A 16,773-nucleotide genomic window follows, 5' to 3' on the forward strand; every position below is an offset into this window, starting at 1 on the left:
TGAGGGGTTTTTCCAACAGGGTGGGACAACTGCCTTCCCCCCAGGCAAAAACTGCCTGGATTAGAAAGGTCCATGGGAGAAAGATGTTCTCCACACGTGAGGGAATAAATCAGCACAGGAAACCAGGGTGGCTGCCCTCTGAGCTCCAACCCAGAGCCCCCCACCCTGAACTGTCCTCACACCACTCCAGTTCACTCTGCCCACCAAGGTGAGTGGCTACACATGAAATTTTGTGTATTGGCCCTTTAAGAGGGTTCCTGCATTTCCAGCCATCTCTTGCTGGCTGATAGCAACCCTGCTGCTCTTCACAGCCAGATGTTCTGTGGGCACCTTTCTCAGTTCTGGTTCTCTGGGCTGGGGAGCCCAGTTTGCAGTTTAGACCCCAGAATTCTCAGTGGGAACCCGTCACCACTGAGATATCCCTTCAGGACTCCAGATGTTTTCTGTGGGAGCCCTGTCAGCCCTTTCACACCTCTGCACTTCCTACTGTCTCTGTGTGGTCTCCACTTTCCACCCTTGCTTATCAGGGTTCTGTCTAGCTAGTTCTCAGTTGATTTTTCAGAGTGGGTCTTCTGTAATTTAGTTGTATTTCCAGTTTGGTACTGGGAGAGCATCAGTGTAGCTTCCACTTATCCCACAGCCATTTTGGAATCCCTGACACTACTACTTTTTACCATGACCTTAGGTAAGCTCCTCCTGTCCTCTGTGCCTTAATGGCCTCACATGTGAGATGGGCCTCTGGGTTGTTGTGAGGACTGAAATGAGTTGATTGACATTAAACACTTACATGCATGGCTCACAGGAAGTGGTTGGAAATGGCAGCTGTTTGTTAGGATCTAGCTACTGTTGCCAGTCTCTATATGCACCAACTCCAATAATGCCTACTGTGGATCAGCATGTTGGTGAATGGACAGTCTCACATACTGTCGTGTTTAGGGCAGTGTGAGAAGAGTAGATACATTTTATATGTAGATAACCTCAGATCATAAATTCCATTTCTAACAATTTATTGTTAGAAAATAACTGGACCCATTTAAATGCACAAGAATGTTCACTGAAGTGTAGTTAGAAGAGAAAGAATAAGGCATAAAAATTATGATTTATTATGATTTATTCATAGAATAGATGGCTTTGTAACTATTAAAATAATATGTATCAAGTTATTTATTAAAACATTTATTAAAAACAGTCTATTAACATAGACAGATAGCATTACATAACATTGAAAAAAGCATTATATAGAACAGCATGTATAATATAATAGATGTAAGAAGGATGCTCACAAAATTCTAACAATATTTTTCTTCATGAATTGGGATTTTAGATATTTTTTTATTTTCTTCTTTAGACTTTTCCATATACTCTGCTTGATTTTTATGATCACAACAAACAATCTCACTTGTAGCTAAGAATCAAAGGAAGAAGGAGAATATAGCAAAACAAACAAACAACAACACAAAAACTTATTCCTACAGCACAGCAATATTAACTAATAGATACCTCTAAAATTCCAAATTCCTAAAACCTCATTCTTCCTACATGGAAACTCTCAGAATCCAAAAGAAAAAATGACATTGATTTTAAAAATAAACTTTGAGCCTGGCCAGCATGGCTCAGTGGTTGAGTTATGAACCAGGAGGTTACAGTTCAATTTCCCGTCAGGGCACATGCCTGTGTTGTAGGCTCAAGGCAGCGAATCAATGATTCTTTCTCATCATTGATGTTTCTCTCTCTCTCTCTCTCTCTCTCTCTCTCCCTCTCCCTTCTTCTCTGAAATCAATAAAAATAGATTTAAAAAAATAAACTTTGCCAAATCTTCACATGTAATAAAACTACAAAACTAAACATACACACACACACACACCAGTGCGTGGAAAACTGGTGTAAACTGAACAAGGTTGATGGGTTATATAAATGTTAATTTTTCTGATTGTTATTGTGCTACTGTCATGTAGGATGTTACCATTGGGAGAAACTGAGTGAAAGATACATGAGATCTCTGTATTATTTTATACAATTGCTTGTAAATCTACAATTATCTGAAAATAAAAAGTGTATTAAAAATGAACTTTGCACCTTGAAAAAGTAAACATGTTAAGCTTTTCTTAGAGCTGGGGCTAAATTATCAGAGAGTCTGGGTCTCAGATTCTTAAAGCTGGAGGCACTGAAGGGAAACTAACTTTTGGTGACCAGCCTATTATACCACCTGAGAACCTTTAAATGAACCAGATGTGATGATGGATGAAGAAAGGGAGGCTCAGACCCAGTAGTGGCTCAGCATTCATTTCTGGAGCAAGGATTTGTGTCCAGCTCTTTCTGAAAGCGCATGCTTTTCCTATTGTTATGTCACAGTGACTACATCTGAGAATGACTTAAAGGAAAAGAAAGAAGTTGTTCACTGTTACCCATATAAAGGAACTAAATAAATATTCAAGTGGGTGGAAAAATGGTGGCAATCTAATTGGGCACAAGGAGTTCCTTATTTATTTATTTATTTTAATATATTTCTTTATTGATTTCAGAGAGGAAGGGAGAAGGAAAGAGAGACAGAAACATCAATGATGAGAGAGATTCATTGATCGACTGCCTCCTGCACACCCCCTACTGGGGATCAAGCCCGCAACCCAGACATGTGCCCTCGACTGGAATCGAACCTGGGACCCCTCAGTCCACAGGCTGACGCTCCATCCACTGAGTCAAGCTGGCCAGGGCAAGGAGTTTCAAAGTATGTGCCTACATGTGAATATCATTCATCACGTATATCACTGTAGCCCTGATTACTAGAAAGTTCTTTCCAACACTCAAATAAGCATAACTCTATCTAGTGGTCTTTCATCAAGGAACAAACCTTTGTCGCCATGTTCCTTCCTTGATAAAATTAGATTTCCACTGTTGGTGCGACCACTGCAGAGTCTGAGCTATAACCACTTATAACCACTCTTCTCCTGAGTGATATTGGAAGACCCGATAGCTTTCCTACTGCTGCTTTTACAGGGAGCCAACTGGTTATTTCCAGTCCTCCATCTTTATGGATCACAGTTGACAGTCTAAGAGACCCCAGAATCCAGGCAAGAGTTTCAGGGTGGGCCTGGGAACTCCTGAAATTTTGGGCAAAATTGTTATATCTGAACAAAGAGGTATGCATCTGGAAAGAGAGCATTTCATTTTTATTAGCTTTTTAATGTACCCAAGACTACCAAAATGATAGGAAATACAACTTTAATTTGATCAGCAACAAAATGGATTTAAAATATAAACTCCAAAACTGTTACTTAAAAAAAGTAAATACTCAGCTAGCAATAAACTTATTGTGAATAAAAAGAAAGAATTACGTTTTTAATTCTGCCTTTCTAGTACTAGCTATACCTCAGGGTAAACAAATAGTTGAAAGAGGAAATATTTCTTTTTATGGGAAGATTCAAGCCAATAAATGATGAAAGAGTGATAGAATTAGAGCAATACCATTCTACAATCCCTAATGAAATAACGGGTTTAAATAAAATGATCATCAATGCCTGCTGACATCGTCCAAAGAGAAATAACCAGATGTGCTTCCTAATGTTCTTCCTCAAATGCTCAATACCTTTTGAAACTGAGCAACATCTAGACCGACTATTTATAGGAAATACAAGAGTCAGGGGAATATTTTAAACAACACCAGCAAACTGGGAAATGGTATAGGACAAATAATCCTATTTCTTCAACAAATACATTGCAACAAAAACAAAAAAGAAGAAATGAAAGGTTTATATTATGGAAAACAACCCCTTCCTCCTGGCATCTGTGCTGAGCAGGCACATCCTCCTTGGGGAGACAATTCCTTCTGAATTACACAGGAATTTCCATGCCAGGGACTTCTGTTCTCCCCCATCCCCTTTCCTTTCCTACATTAGTAAACAGGTAGGAAATTCATCAAAGCTTCAAAGGTTGGTGATAGAGAACAGGTAGTGACAAACTGATGCCCTGCAGCCTAGGTGAATTGCATCCAGGGTGAATAGCAGCATAGTGGTCAAGATGGACTTCATGCCAAAGAATGATTTTCACTTCTCAGAAAGGAAAAACAAATGATTTTCTGGTGTCTGGACTCTGACACTGGGCACCAAAGCGGAATGCTGCACTGTTCTTAAATTCATGGGCTTTCCCTAAGTAGTTACAGTAAAGAAGAAATTGTAAATAAAAAGAAATGAAATGCCTTCAGAAATTAAGAGGAAACATGCTAGGTAGCAGAATCACTGAATGACTGAATGGAGAAGGGCTTTAGGGGACCTACAGTCCAATTGCCTTACCTAATGGGTAGAGGAGACACCCTCTACTCACCTCTCTCTCCCTACAACTCTGGAAGTCTTTGCTCTGAAAGAAGCTAGACTTCAGAGCCAGCTGGAGTTGTAAATGGGCAAAGCAGGCCCAGAGAGAAAACCTGACTTGTTTTCAAGTCACAGCAAAATAGGAACAGTATTAGGCTGAGAACTCACTTCTGATTCCCTGAATGAGGCTCTTCATGTTGGTCTGATAAATATGGTATGTGGCATTCAAGGGCCATAGCCACAACTTAACCAGGTTAAGGCCTGGGTGGAGCCACTCAAGCAAGTCAGTGGAAGAGCTTCAGGGAGGCTGGCTGGCATAAAGCCACCTTGAGTACTGGCAACCTCAACCTTGGGGGGCATCCTAGGTGGATAAACTGGCACACAGGTCTTTCTGGTCTGCACTAAGGCTTTGAGGACTTGCCTGAGCTAAAAAAAAATTTTTTAAATTTGAAAGCAACCAGTAACATCAAGACATAGATAGGGCCTGGGCTGTCCCCTCGAGGCTATTCAGAACATTCTCCAAAGCAGGAAGGAGAATTTTGATTTGCCCCGAGCAGAAACTCCTGGAAGCTCAGTGCCAGCCTCTTTCAGGTTCACCCTCTAGACTGCCCATTTGCTCTAGAATTGCTCACTGCTTTACTGGTCCTGTCAAACTGCAGCCTCACACCAGAGTGTGCCTGCCAACACGGACTGGACTGGACTCCAGCCAATGTGAACAGAGGACTGTGGAGGAGGCATGTCACCTAGCTGACTAGGGGGCAGGCTGCCCTCCGGAGCTCAGACTGTGGCACCTGGGAACTTACAGCAAGGGCAGGACTTTACAGCCTCACCTACTGGTTCTTTCTTCACCAAATATCCCCCCTTCTCCACTCCCCCCACCCCGCACCCTCGCCAAAAGCCCCAAGACCTCAGGGGCAGAGGCCACAATTCTTGATGTCACATTAAACACCACCTTCCACCTGCCCTGCCTCTCTGCCCCTTCCCCAGGTGCAAGAATTTCCTTCCTCCCAGGGCGACTTTGGATCAAATCTCGAGGCTGAAAGACCAGCCCCAGCCCGCCCGACCAGGACGGGCCTGATGCACGGGGGTGGCCCACTCGTGCCAGGACAGCTCCACACTGTCTCCTGGGCAGCCGCGGCCAGACATAACTGCACACTCAGCTGGGAGGGCAGATAGGCTGAAACCCCCACCCCGGGCCAGCAGGGGAGCATCAGCCTTTGGGTGGGGAGCAGTCAGGGCTGGGGGTCGATAGGGCTGGGGAATGAATGAATGAATGAATGAATGAATGAATGAACGAACGAACGAACGAACGAACGAACGAACAGGGATGATGGCAGAGGGTGGTGGTGGTGGTGGGCTACGGAGATGTCCCAAGAAGGGTGCCCTCCGCTGCCCGGACGTCCTCATCCCCACGCCCGGACCCCTCGCGCGGAGCACAGCAGCCGGGACAACGTGCCTAGCCGCGAACACCCCGCAACCTGAGAAGCGCAGCTCTTGAGCTGAGCCTGCATTTCGGCGGGCGGGAAGTGCCTGCCCTCCGGGCAGAAGGCACCCAGGCGCGTCGGGCCCCGTCCCGCCCCTCGCCCGAACCAGGCAGGCGGGCTCAGTCCCTTACCTGCCAGCCGCCACTGCCTCGCCCCTGCTCAGAGCAGTCATAGATGCGCCTCCGGCCAGCGCGGGAGACCCAGCGAACCGACTGCCACCAGCCGGTCCTCGTCCTCGCAGCCGGGAGGGCCCACCTCCTCCTACCCATTGGTTGCCCGCACGGGACGGGCCCTGCCCATTGGCAGGTCCTTCACCCTCTCCAAACTCAAGGTGGGGCCCAAACGCCTCACAGATCTCCACGCCCCTTTCAGGGTCTGCTCCTCCAGCCTTGCACAGCAAGGGCCTCGGGGCCCCTCCACGTTCTTCCTCTTCAGCTTTCCGAGTCTCTTCGCGGAGCTCTGCAGCAACCAATTCCAGCCCTCCCTAAATAAACCCTCCCAGCACTGAACTCCAGGGTAGCTTTCCGTTTTTCTCCACACCGGATTACTGAGGGCCTGAGTGGGGAATACTAGAGGCAATGGTGGAACAAGTCAAACTGGGAGCGAAATGCTGCCATGCACCTTGCCTAGAGCTGGAAACTTCACTGTGGCCAGGCAAAGACTTGGATAAGTCTTGGGAGGACTGAAGACGGCCAGGAAATGAAGAGTGGGGCTTGGTGGTGTCAGTGGGGGTGACAAAGAACTGGGCCTTGAGAACGGGCTCAAATTCAGGTTCCCCCAACTTTTTTGGCCTGCAGGCCCCTTCCCTCCTATCCCCACCAGGTAGAGCTTAGTCCTTGGGAGTGGTCAGGAGGGAAGGTGCAAGTGGATTTGGTTCCATTCCCAAACCTCTTCTCTCCACCTCCTTCACCCAGCTGTACCACGGAGGGAGGGCATAGGAAGATGCAAGGGGCACTAACAGCCCAGGTTTGAAACTTCTGGGAACTTTGGAGCAGATGCTGTCTCAGGAGCCAGGTCTCGTCCTACAGCTCCCATCAGGGGCCTCTACTGCATGAAGGCCTAAGGGGCAGGCAGGGCAAGGACTACTCCACTCAGTCTGCCCACCGGAACAGGAGGAAAGGGCCCTGGTCACTGCCTTCTCATCTGACTCAAACAAGCCATCATCATTTCCCCAGCTGCAGCCCTGGCCGCGGCTCAGTTGGTTGGAGCATTGTCCCTTGCTTGCACCAAAGGGTCACAGGTCAGGGCACATAACCAGGTTGTAGGGGAGGCAACTGATCAGTTTCTCTCTCTCTCATCTCTCCTCTCTCTAAAAATCAATAGACATATCCTTGGGTGAGGATTAAAAAAAAAAAACTTCCCCAGCTGCAGTTTTGGGTATTGATTTTAGAGCAGTGGTTCTCAACTTTCCTAACGCCACGACCCTTTAATACAGTTCCTCTTGTTGTGGTGACCCCCAATTTCATTGTTACAAATTGAACATAATTAAAGCATAGTTATTAATCACAAAAACAATATGTAATTATATATGTGTTTTCCGATGGTCTTAGGCGACCCCTGTGAAAGGGTCGTTTGACCCCCAAAGGGGTCGCGACCCACAGGTTGAGAACCGCTGTTTTAGAGAGAAACATTACTTGCTTCCCAACCAGGGATGGATACCAAAACCTGGGTATGTGCCCTGACCAGAATCAAGCCCATGACACTTTGGTGCACACAACACTCCAACCAACTGAACCACACCAGCCAGGGCTTCAGGAGCTTTTACACAGCCACCTAAAGGGGGCAACCTATGCAAGTCAGCTACTAACGGTTCACCTTCTAATCCAACTCACTATGCAAATCTGCACTTGGGGATGGACAGTATGCAGGCGGCCTGAGCTGTTTGGGAGTCCCCACCAGGAGCCTTGAGGCTCATGCCCTTTCTCCCTTCTCAGAGGGCAGAGATCACGACCAACCCTTTCAGAAAAGAGGCAACAAATGCTTCAGCTGCTGTTTATTGACATACAGGTACGCTCTATAGCAACAGGCCTAGAGGCGGCTGCAGTAGTGGGGATAATCAAGGTGGAGGATGGAGTTTGTCTGCAGCGACAGCTGAGTGGAGTGCAGGAACAGAGGTGCACAGTGCACAAGATGGGAGTGGGGGAGGCTAAGGGGATTGGAGAAGCAAGTGAAGGCCAGGGCCAGGGCCAGACAGAGTCTGCTGACACTGGAACCACTGCCCTCTCTAGCCGGCTATCTTCTGACCCAGGCCAGGCTTGGGAGTTCTCTGAGTGTCCATTTCTACAGGAACTGAATGGAGTGCACAGAGAAGCAGGAGCGATTGCCCTCTATGTTCAGCTTCAGAGCCTCCAGTCCTGCACCCCTGCCTCTCTTGCTTGGGTAGGGCTGTAAGATGGACAGCCTGGCTCTGGACTATACCTCACCTGAGCAGGGTCTAAAAAATCGCCATGCTTTACAGAGGCCTTAATCTTCTTCCCTGGAGCCCCAGCCCATCGGTGCCATACTACAGCCCCAAGTGAGCACTGCAAGCATTGCTGGCCTAAGGGGTGGATTGGGGAAGGGGAGGGGACAGGGGCTGGAGGAGGGGCTCTGGGGCCCATCACGGCACAGGCACTACACGCATGGTGTTGGTGAAGCCAGAGCCAGGACGCCACCCGGTCAGCACGATGACCACATCGCCCTTCTTGAAGAAGCCTCGGGCCTTGCCTGAAGAAGAGAAGGCATGTGGGTGAGTAAATGCCAAGTCAGGCAGGTATGAACTTGGGACACTGCCCCACAGCCAGATAGCAAGCAGGGCTGGCTGACTATTACTTCTTTACACCACAAGGTGGCCCCAGATTCAAAGCCAGGTAAAGGGGATGAGGGCAGTCCTGAGATTTCCCTATCACTCAGATGGCAGACTTGGCAGGGACCTTTGGACATCACTCATTTTATACACTGGAGGATGGAGACCCTTGCTCAAGGTTAGAGCTAGCTGCTTCCTCTCATTCAGTGGCACCCTACATTTACACTGGGACGAAGGCCACGTCAGTACATAATCTGTGTGTGTGCCACCCCACAGTGCAGGAGCTCTGGCCAATTTTATTAAACACATACACAAAACCCAGTAATGAGCAGATGCCAAAGGATGGACAATCCTGCTTACTTAGGTCCTTTGGCTTTGGGCCCTAGATTAGAAGAGTGAGGAGACAAACTGGACTGTTTAGCCCCACGACTCAAAGGCCTTCTTCCTTCCTGGGGTTAGCCCAAAACTTCAAAGATGGGGATGGAGGAATCAGAGAGAACATTCCCACTGACAGTAGCCAGCCAGGACTCTTGCACCCTAAGGTCTGCATGTTCCCTTTCCTTAGCATCCCAGAGAGCTCAGTGTGCAAGCACCTCCACCCCAGGCTCCAGCACTTGCTCCAAGTCACGCACCAACATTCATGGCCAAGTTCACCCGGAGGTCCACATCCTCAGCCCAGGCGTCCTGCACTGGGTCCTTACACACCACAGGGAAGATGCCTCGGTATAGGTGGGCCTGGCGAGCTGTCTGGTGATTACGGGTCACAGCAATGATGGGAGCACGGGGGCGGTACCTGGCCACCTGGTGAGCAGACCTGAGAGGGGATGAAGGACAAGCAGAAGAGACCGTTGCATAATGTTCCAGAAGCCTCCCAGGAAGCCCCTCAGGGGCTTCAACAGTTCATCTTCTAATCCAACTCACTATGCCAGCCTGAGGCTTTGGCCACTTAAACATCTATCCCCTGGGCCCCTGTGGGAATTCCCATGGCTGGGAAGCCCCTCTTCCTGTATCCTCCACAGCATGTAGCTCCTCTTCAGAGTTGTGAGACCCATTTGCCCTCCACCCCTCCTCACAGGCCCAGAAATCCTCCTGACCCAGAATGATCAGTTTCACCCACTTTCCTCACATGGCCCATAGTTGGCAGAATGCTCCCTCCGAACTTTTCCATTTTGGCACAGGGAGGCAGCCCTCACCCAAGCTCACTAGTACCCATTTCTCTAGATGCCAGTAACTCCTACAAGCCAAGCAGCATGTGAATAGCACCTGACTCTTGACATCTGCAAAGAACAGGAACAGAGCCTACCAACCCCCTGGGAATCTACAACACAAGCTGCCTTCCATACTGTTAGACCCTCCCAACCCCATGTGGCCCCCAGGTCTCCAGGTCCTGAAATAGTTCCAGCAACTGAGCTCTAAAGATTGAGTCAAACCTGCGTATCTAAGTGAGGGCAAGACCAGGAACTGGAAGTGTGGTGTGGGAGGCTCTGGCAGGTTCCTCCGGAAGGTAGGGGACCCTCTGGAGCCCCAGTGTTGGGTACTTCCTGTATACTTGCAGTTGCAGATGTGTCTCAGGAGTTGGAGAATAGTGTGCAGGAGTGACTGGGCCCCAGAAAGCAAGCTATGAGGACACTCAACAGGTGTCAAGGAAACCTACACCATATTACAGCAGAGAATGCCCAGCTTAAGGCCTGGCCTCTATAAGACTTTCAAAGGGAAGCAGTTGCTGAAATCAGGACAGGCTGAGAGTGAAATCCAAGAAGACAGGAGCTAAAAATAGCCAGATAGCAAAGGTTGGACCTTTTCATAAATGTCAACCCAATGGTTGGACTGTTTACCCTGAGCTCTCTGCTGAGGGAACCTGCATAGATCTAGTGTCTGGGTAGCCCCTCCTGCTGCTTCTCAGTGCACGGGGACTGCCTGTCTGCTCCTCTTCCAGGAAACCCTGGCTGTCCTGTGGGCAGGGACGAGGAGCACACCCCAAAACTGTCCAGGGGATCCTAAGTCCATGGCCAAACAGGCCCCAGCTTGGCTGCATCACGACATGGTGACCGTCCCCGGGCCAGGTATCACTTGTCTTTGGAGTTCAAAGACAGAGAGGGGCTCATGCACCAACCAAAGGGCATGTCAGTGAACAGCACTAATTTTCCAAACCAAACTTTTAAAGAGCATACAATAACTGAAAGAAGCAAAGCTGGAGGCCTACTACCATTTTAGAAGACCAGCCTTTAAATACCAAGTAATCAACTGTAGTCAGTCTATCTGCAGTTAACAGCGAAGTCTTGATGGTATAAACTTGCTTTGGAGTCAAATGGTCCCATGCCTTTTGAGTGCTGCCTGGAGTCCTTTGAGCCCAGGGAATGGGCTCTGCTTATTCCTGGATCCTGGCCTGGGGGCTGAGGGAGCTCCTTCCCTGCAGGGTCCAGGTGGCAGGCAGCAGGGTCTTACCTTGGCTCATGTCATCAAAGCATTGTTCAATGCACTGCTCCCAGGACCCCCAAGGAAAGGTGCCACTAAGAGGGCATTCCCAGGGAGCTGCTGCCACCTCCTACCTGCCAGACTTGGTGAGGACGATTATGGCCCCACTGCAGCACTTGAAGGAGGCCTCCACGGCACCCACGGCGGTGGCTTCTGTGGGGTCGCTGGTAATGGGCGCCAGGCGGCGGAGTTCCTCAAATAATTGCAAGTGGTAGATGGCGGCCTCTGCCTCACGGGCAATCTAAGGGAGCAACATCCGTCCAGAGGAACGAGAGGGGGACAGAGCTTTGTCAGAGCTGTGTCACAATGGGAGAGGGAGGGGAAAAGTTGCACAGACAGCTGGTGGGGAACACATCCCTGGGTGCAAAGGCCAAAAGGAACCCAATCACGGTAGGTTCTGAGCTGACCAAGATCAAGACTCACAGGGACCAGTCCTTCACCAGGTGCCTGTGACACCACCTGTGCCTACCGAGCTACAGTCCCTTTGGTTCTGCCCTGCCCTGAGCTCCCTTGGCTAGCTTCCTGCAGATGAAAAGAGAGGCTGTGAGCCCAGGCCCCAGGTGCAGGGCTGGGCCCTGGCTGTTTTCTAGAGCAGCTGGAGCAAGAGGCTGGTTATCCTACAGAGTTACCTGCCTTTAGGGCCCTACCTGCCAGACTCCGTCAGAACTATCAAAGCTGCTGCTAAACATTTATAAGAAGCCTCCACGCTGCCCATGGCCATGGCTTCCATGAGGTCTGTGGAGTGACGTGAGCCTCGCACAAGTTCTTCAAACAGCTGGCGGTGGAACATGGCTGCCTCAGCCTCACGAGCTATCTGTAAGGTTTAGGGGGAAGGGAGGCGAGGAAAGGGAAGGAGGAGGCAAAAAATATGAGAGACAACAACATGGAAAGACAGAATGAGGAATTAATCAGAGAATAAAGAGAAGGTAACTTTAGGTTAATTGGCTAAATCTGTCCCACAGGCAGATGCAGAGGCAGGGTGACACAAGCCAGTTCAGGGGTATGTGAAGAATTTCCAGCCTCAACTTCGGCTGTTTCCCCTCCATCAGAGGGGAAATTGGTTCTTCCATTCTGGAAGGAATTCGGATTGGGGGTGGGGGTGGAGAGAGACAATATGGTGGCAGGTTCCGGGACCTTAGCATGGAAACATGTCCAGGGTGGGCCCGGGCCACTGCCTGGCAGGGCTGGATCACACTGCCTCATGACACAGCTGACAGGAAGAAATAGGCCTGCCCTCCTCACATGGCTGTCCAGTTCTCCAGGGCTTCCTGCCAGCTTCCATGGAGCACTTGGTTTGGCACGGGGCACAGGGGTGTTCCGATGGCCTGCCATGGAAACACACTGAGCAGCGCTGGAAATTGAAAGCCATGCAGCTTCACTGCGTTCTAAGCAGGAGGGTAGAAAACTGGCAAATTTGTCAGGATGACTGAACAGCCATGTGGAGACAGATGCCTGTGGAAGCAAGTTGAACGAGACATCTGATTAAAATCTAATGAAAAGTCATGAGAAAGCCACTGAGTTATTTACAGACCACCTGCTCACATAACACTAAAAATTAGAAAGAAAATTTAAGTTTTAGAGGATTATAATGCAATCGTCAACAGCTTAGAGCAGTGGTTCTCAACCTGTGGGTCGCGACCTCTTTGGTGGTCGAACGACCCTTTCACAGGGGTCGCCTAAGACCATCCTGCATATCAGATATTTACATTACGATTCATAACAGTAGCAACATTACAGCTATGAAGTAGCAACAAAATAAGTTTATGGTTGGGTCACAACATGAGGAACTGTATTTAATGGGCCAGAAGGTTGAGAACCACTGGCTTAGAGAATAATGGGTGAGGGAAGAATCAGTAATATCATCTCATTCATTTGACAGATATGTGGCAGGACTCACTAGTTTTCTCTCTTCAAGAATGGAATGCATGCAGCCCAAAGGGCAGGGGAGCGGAACAGAACCATACCCGGTACTGCCTAGTCCTTAGTTATAGGCCATTTACTGCATCAGCGAAGACACAGGAGAAAGGAGTTAACAGTTAAGGGAAGCTGTCAGCCAGTGTTAACTAGGGACATGGAAAGGACAGGCCAGCACCACCTGGCCCGGACCCCATAACTTATCTTATGAGCAGGGCCATGTAATCCGAGCCCTGCAGTTCTCTCTAAGGTATCCATCTGTTATAGGGAAGATTAGGGTCTGGAAAAAATGGACATGAAGTGAGAGCCCAGAGCCTGATTCTTTGTCTTTGACCCCAGACCTGGCCTTACCTCCTGTGAGATTAGAGTGTTATGGTGCAGGACAGAACACTGGCTTCAAAGTCAGATATTAGTTCAAACTCAGGCTTTATATTACCATGTAATCCTCATCTATAAATTGGGTGACTTCTATATCTCACGGAGGCTATGAAGATTACATCAGTCTACACAGGGACTTAACAGACATTTAATAATTACAGTGAATATTTAATGTTAAGTTTATAATTAAACATATCCCATCTAATTCATTTTCCAGATAAGGCCTTGAGACACATTAAAGTCCCTACATGTTTCATGGTTCAGTGTATCAGGTCACTCTTGTACCTGAGGCCGTACATCTAAGCAAGGCAATTAGAGACTGGTGAGGTGTGGAGAGGCCCATAAATACACCAGCAGCCACTCCAGAGGTCACTGGTTCAAGGCCCACTGGAGAGAGGATGGGAGAGAGGATGGCTCAGGGCATGTTCTGAGCATCAGATGTTCTGAGCATCAGAACAGCAAGCTTGTCTCACAAACGGGTGCATACTCGCCAGGGCCAAGGTACACAGACATGCCAGGGACAGGATTTCCTCATGGGGAAATCCATGGGGGATGCTGAAGACAGCCCAAAGGACAACTTTTGTTAAGATGTTTCAGTTTCTGCCCTGACCGGTATGGCTCAGTGGATAGAGCGTTGGCCTGCAGACTGAAGGGTCCCGGGTTCGATTCTCGATCAAGGGCACATGGTTTCGGGTACATCCCCAGTAGGGGGTGTGCAGGAGGCAGCTGATCGATGTTTTTCTCTCATCGATGTTTCTAACTCTCTATCCCTCTCCCTTCCTCTCTGTAAAAAAATCAATAAAATATATTAAAAAAAAAAAAAAGATGTTTCAGTTCACCACTGAAATGGTATGAAATTATAAATGACGTCTTCTCTGGAAGCTAGTTAAACCTAATAATCGGACACAGAAAATGGAGGAAAGGAAGATACCTAGTCCAGAGGTTCTTTTTGGGGGTCGTTTTAAATTTGGGGAAATGCAGGAGAGGAGGTGTTGCATAAGGGCATGGGGTCCTTTGTTGATTGAAAGGGAGTAGGAAGTTAAAGAAAACCCATTTCAGGGTAAGATACAAACTCACTGAGCTACACATTATAAACACTGACCTAAGACTATTACGGGCAAGCTAATCTGCACACTCATTTTCTCGGGTGTCACAACCCTGATAGCCGATCCCCACGTTCCCTCTTCAGTAAGCTCTAGAGCAGGAGCAGGCAAACCATGACACAGCCAGGCAGTGGGACATGCAGAGCAGAAAAGCCTTGAAAAGCTAGTTAGCTCCCTGGGCAGGGGGTGCGGGGGAGGGGAGGGGGGAAGAGTCACCTCCAAGGCTCCACCAGATGCTCTCACTCCAGGGCCAGCCAGGATCAGCCATCCTTCCACCAGTCTCTATTTGTGAACCTGTCACCTGTCACTTAAACCCCATTTTTAGTCTAGGGTGAGTGCAACAACTCAGCACAGCAGGTCCAGCTGCAGACACCATGCAAGGCCAGCTCACAGTCAACTCAGTGTGGACAACAGTCTCCAGTACAGGCCCAGAGGCCCCTGTGGGGGAGTCCCCTGTCCGTGGGACAGGTGGGGAATCAAATGGAAGCCAAACAAAGGATGGCTAGGAGCAGGAGGCCTTGGCCTTTTCCAGAGCAGGGCAGAGGTACGAGGTCCTCTGGGCTGTGCAGAGGAAGAGGTACAAGTATCTTGATACTTGAGCCAAAGGAAGAAGCCAGAGTGATTGGGCTATGTCTGATGAAGGAGAACACTTCAAAACAGAGCGAAATAGGAGGGAGGATGTGGGAGGAAAGGCAGAACAGAAAAAAAAACAAAGGACACACACCTCCTCACTCTTGTTGCAATTTGAAGGATAATAAAAAAATGTGGGTGCAGAAGCCTAAAAGGCATTGGCTCTGTACAAGAGCTGCCTCCACCCCAGCCTGAGCCCGAGCCCGAGCCTGGGAGACAGGCAGGCCCCAGGAACTCACCAGGTGCTGCATGCGCACAGCCTCCAGGGGGTAGTCCCCTTTGGCCGTCTCTCCAGACAGCATGATGCAGTCAGCTCCATCCAGGACTGCATTGGCCACATCACTGCCCTCAGCCCGGGTGGGACGGGGCTTCTTGATCATGCTCTCCAGCATCTGGGAGGAGACACAGCATTAGTGAGACGTGGCCTGGGCTGTCTTCAGAGATGAATGACTGCAAGCTGACTCCCTGGAGAGTGTGTGTGTACACAGAGTAGGGCTTTGTGTAGGTGCACGGGGGAAGGAGCATGTGTGTATGTGTTTGTGGCGTGGGGAAGGGTCTGTGGAAGAAACAGGGCAAGCATCTGTAGCGAGAAGAGGCACATGCCTGTGTGGCACAGATGACAGGCTTCCCAGCTCGGTTGCACCGCCCGATCATCATCTTTTGAGCAAGGAAGACCTTCTCTGTAGGAATCTCAATGCCTAGATCACCACGAGCCACCATGATCCCATCACTGGCTTCCAGGATCTCATCAAACCTGATGGAAAGGTGAAAGAGAGGTTATGTGGAACAGCGGTATGGTAATGCAAAGGAACTTTTCCTGGGATCCTCGGCCTTAGCTATCCTTGCAGAACAGCCACCCATGATGTCACCATTGATATGGCGGTGGGAGTTCCAGCTACCTCATTCCCTAGCATGGCCCAACAGTTTAGCCTGCTGGGTTTCTTCAGCACTAGTATGGACGCTTCATTAGGGACAGGCGCAGGGTGAGGTTTCCTCTCAAGCCCCACGAGCTCATTTCTTTTCCATCTGCATCTTTTGCGGCCCCTCTGCTAGCTACACTCCCAAGGCAGGAAGGAAACCTCAGGCCTGTGAAAAGCTCCCAACACAAAGGTCCATGGCCTCTTCCAGCCCAGGAACCCGAGGGCTGCTCCTTGAGGCTGCTCCCCCTCCAACTTGCCGAAGGGAAGAGGACATATGGCTCTGCCTGGCCTGGGTCCAAGATCAGCTGGCTTACCTAATACAAAGGACATCTACACAAAGTCAAGGACCACAAGGTCACAACAGTGGGTAGGGCTGCTCCTTCCATCCTCCTCAAGCACACGCCTAATCCACACGAGTAGGTCTAGGGCAACCCCTGGCACGCGTGCCAAACATGGCACGCCAGTAACTTTTGCTGGCACTCGAAACCCTCTCTTATAACTTCCATTTACAATTTTTTTCTTAATATCGACTTTTTTATTTGGAAGCAGAAATTTATTGACCTTAGAGTTGACTTGGAAAACATTGAAAAAAAGCGATTAGAGACAGGAGTACCAGAGAGAAGGTCGAAAACGAACTATTGAGGACTTGGAATGCCATTCCAGAAAATTTTTTGTTTAAAAAACTTTGCAACAGCGTTATTCTCCATGTTTTCATCCACATACACTTGTGAATCTTTGTTCTCAGAGATGAATTTTGTTAAGTCTTGTAATAGGAGTAGC

The 16,773-nt window shown here is 49.0% G+C and overlaps 2 protein-coding genes across 8 annotated transcripts in view; both read right to left on the minus strand.

Moving 5' to 3' along the window:
* The window catches only part of GRAMD2A (GRAM domain containing 2A), a 56,722-nt gene extending 49,646 nt beyond the window's left edge, over window positions 1-7,076 (minus strand). For all 3 annotated transcript variants that reach the window (XM_036348024.1, XM_036348008.1, XM_036348015.1), the window contains exon 1: window positions 5,920-7,076. The gene's annotated coding sequence lies outside the window, so the exon portion shown is untranslated. The remainder of the gene's footprint in view (window positions 1-5,919) is intronic.
* Window positions 7,077-7,766: 690 nt separating this feature from the next.
* Window positions 7,767-16,773, minus strand: part of PKM (pyruvate kinase M1/2) — a 28,908-nt gene continuing 19,901 nt past the window's right edge. For 2 of the 5 annotated variants that reach the window (XM_036348179.1, XM_036348141.1), the window contains exons 6-10: window positions 15,677-15,827; window positions 15,313-15,465; window positions 11,123-11,289; window positions 9,206-9,387; window positions 7,767-8,494 (exon numbers count right to left, since the gene is read on the minus strand). In XM_036348179.1, coding sequence (XP_036204072.1) covers window positions 8,388-8,494; window positions 9,206-9,387; window positions 11,123-11,289; window positions 15,313-15,465; window positions 15,677-15,827 — 760 coding nt within the window. In that variant the 3' untranslated portion in view covers window positions 7,767-8,387. The other 3 variants (XM_036348152.1, XM_036348168.1, XM_036348159.1) reach the window with 3 other exon arrangements.

The sequence above is a fragment of the Myotis myotis genome, unplaced genomic scaffold, assembly GCF_014108235.1.
Source record: "Myotis myotis isolate mMyoMyo1 unplaced genomic scaffold, mMyoMyo1.p scaffold_m19_p_1, whole genome shotgun sequence".
Classification (NCBI taxonomy): Eukaryota; Metazoa; Chordata; class Mammalia; order Chiroptera; family Vespertilionidae; genus Myotis; species Myotis myotis.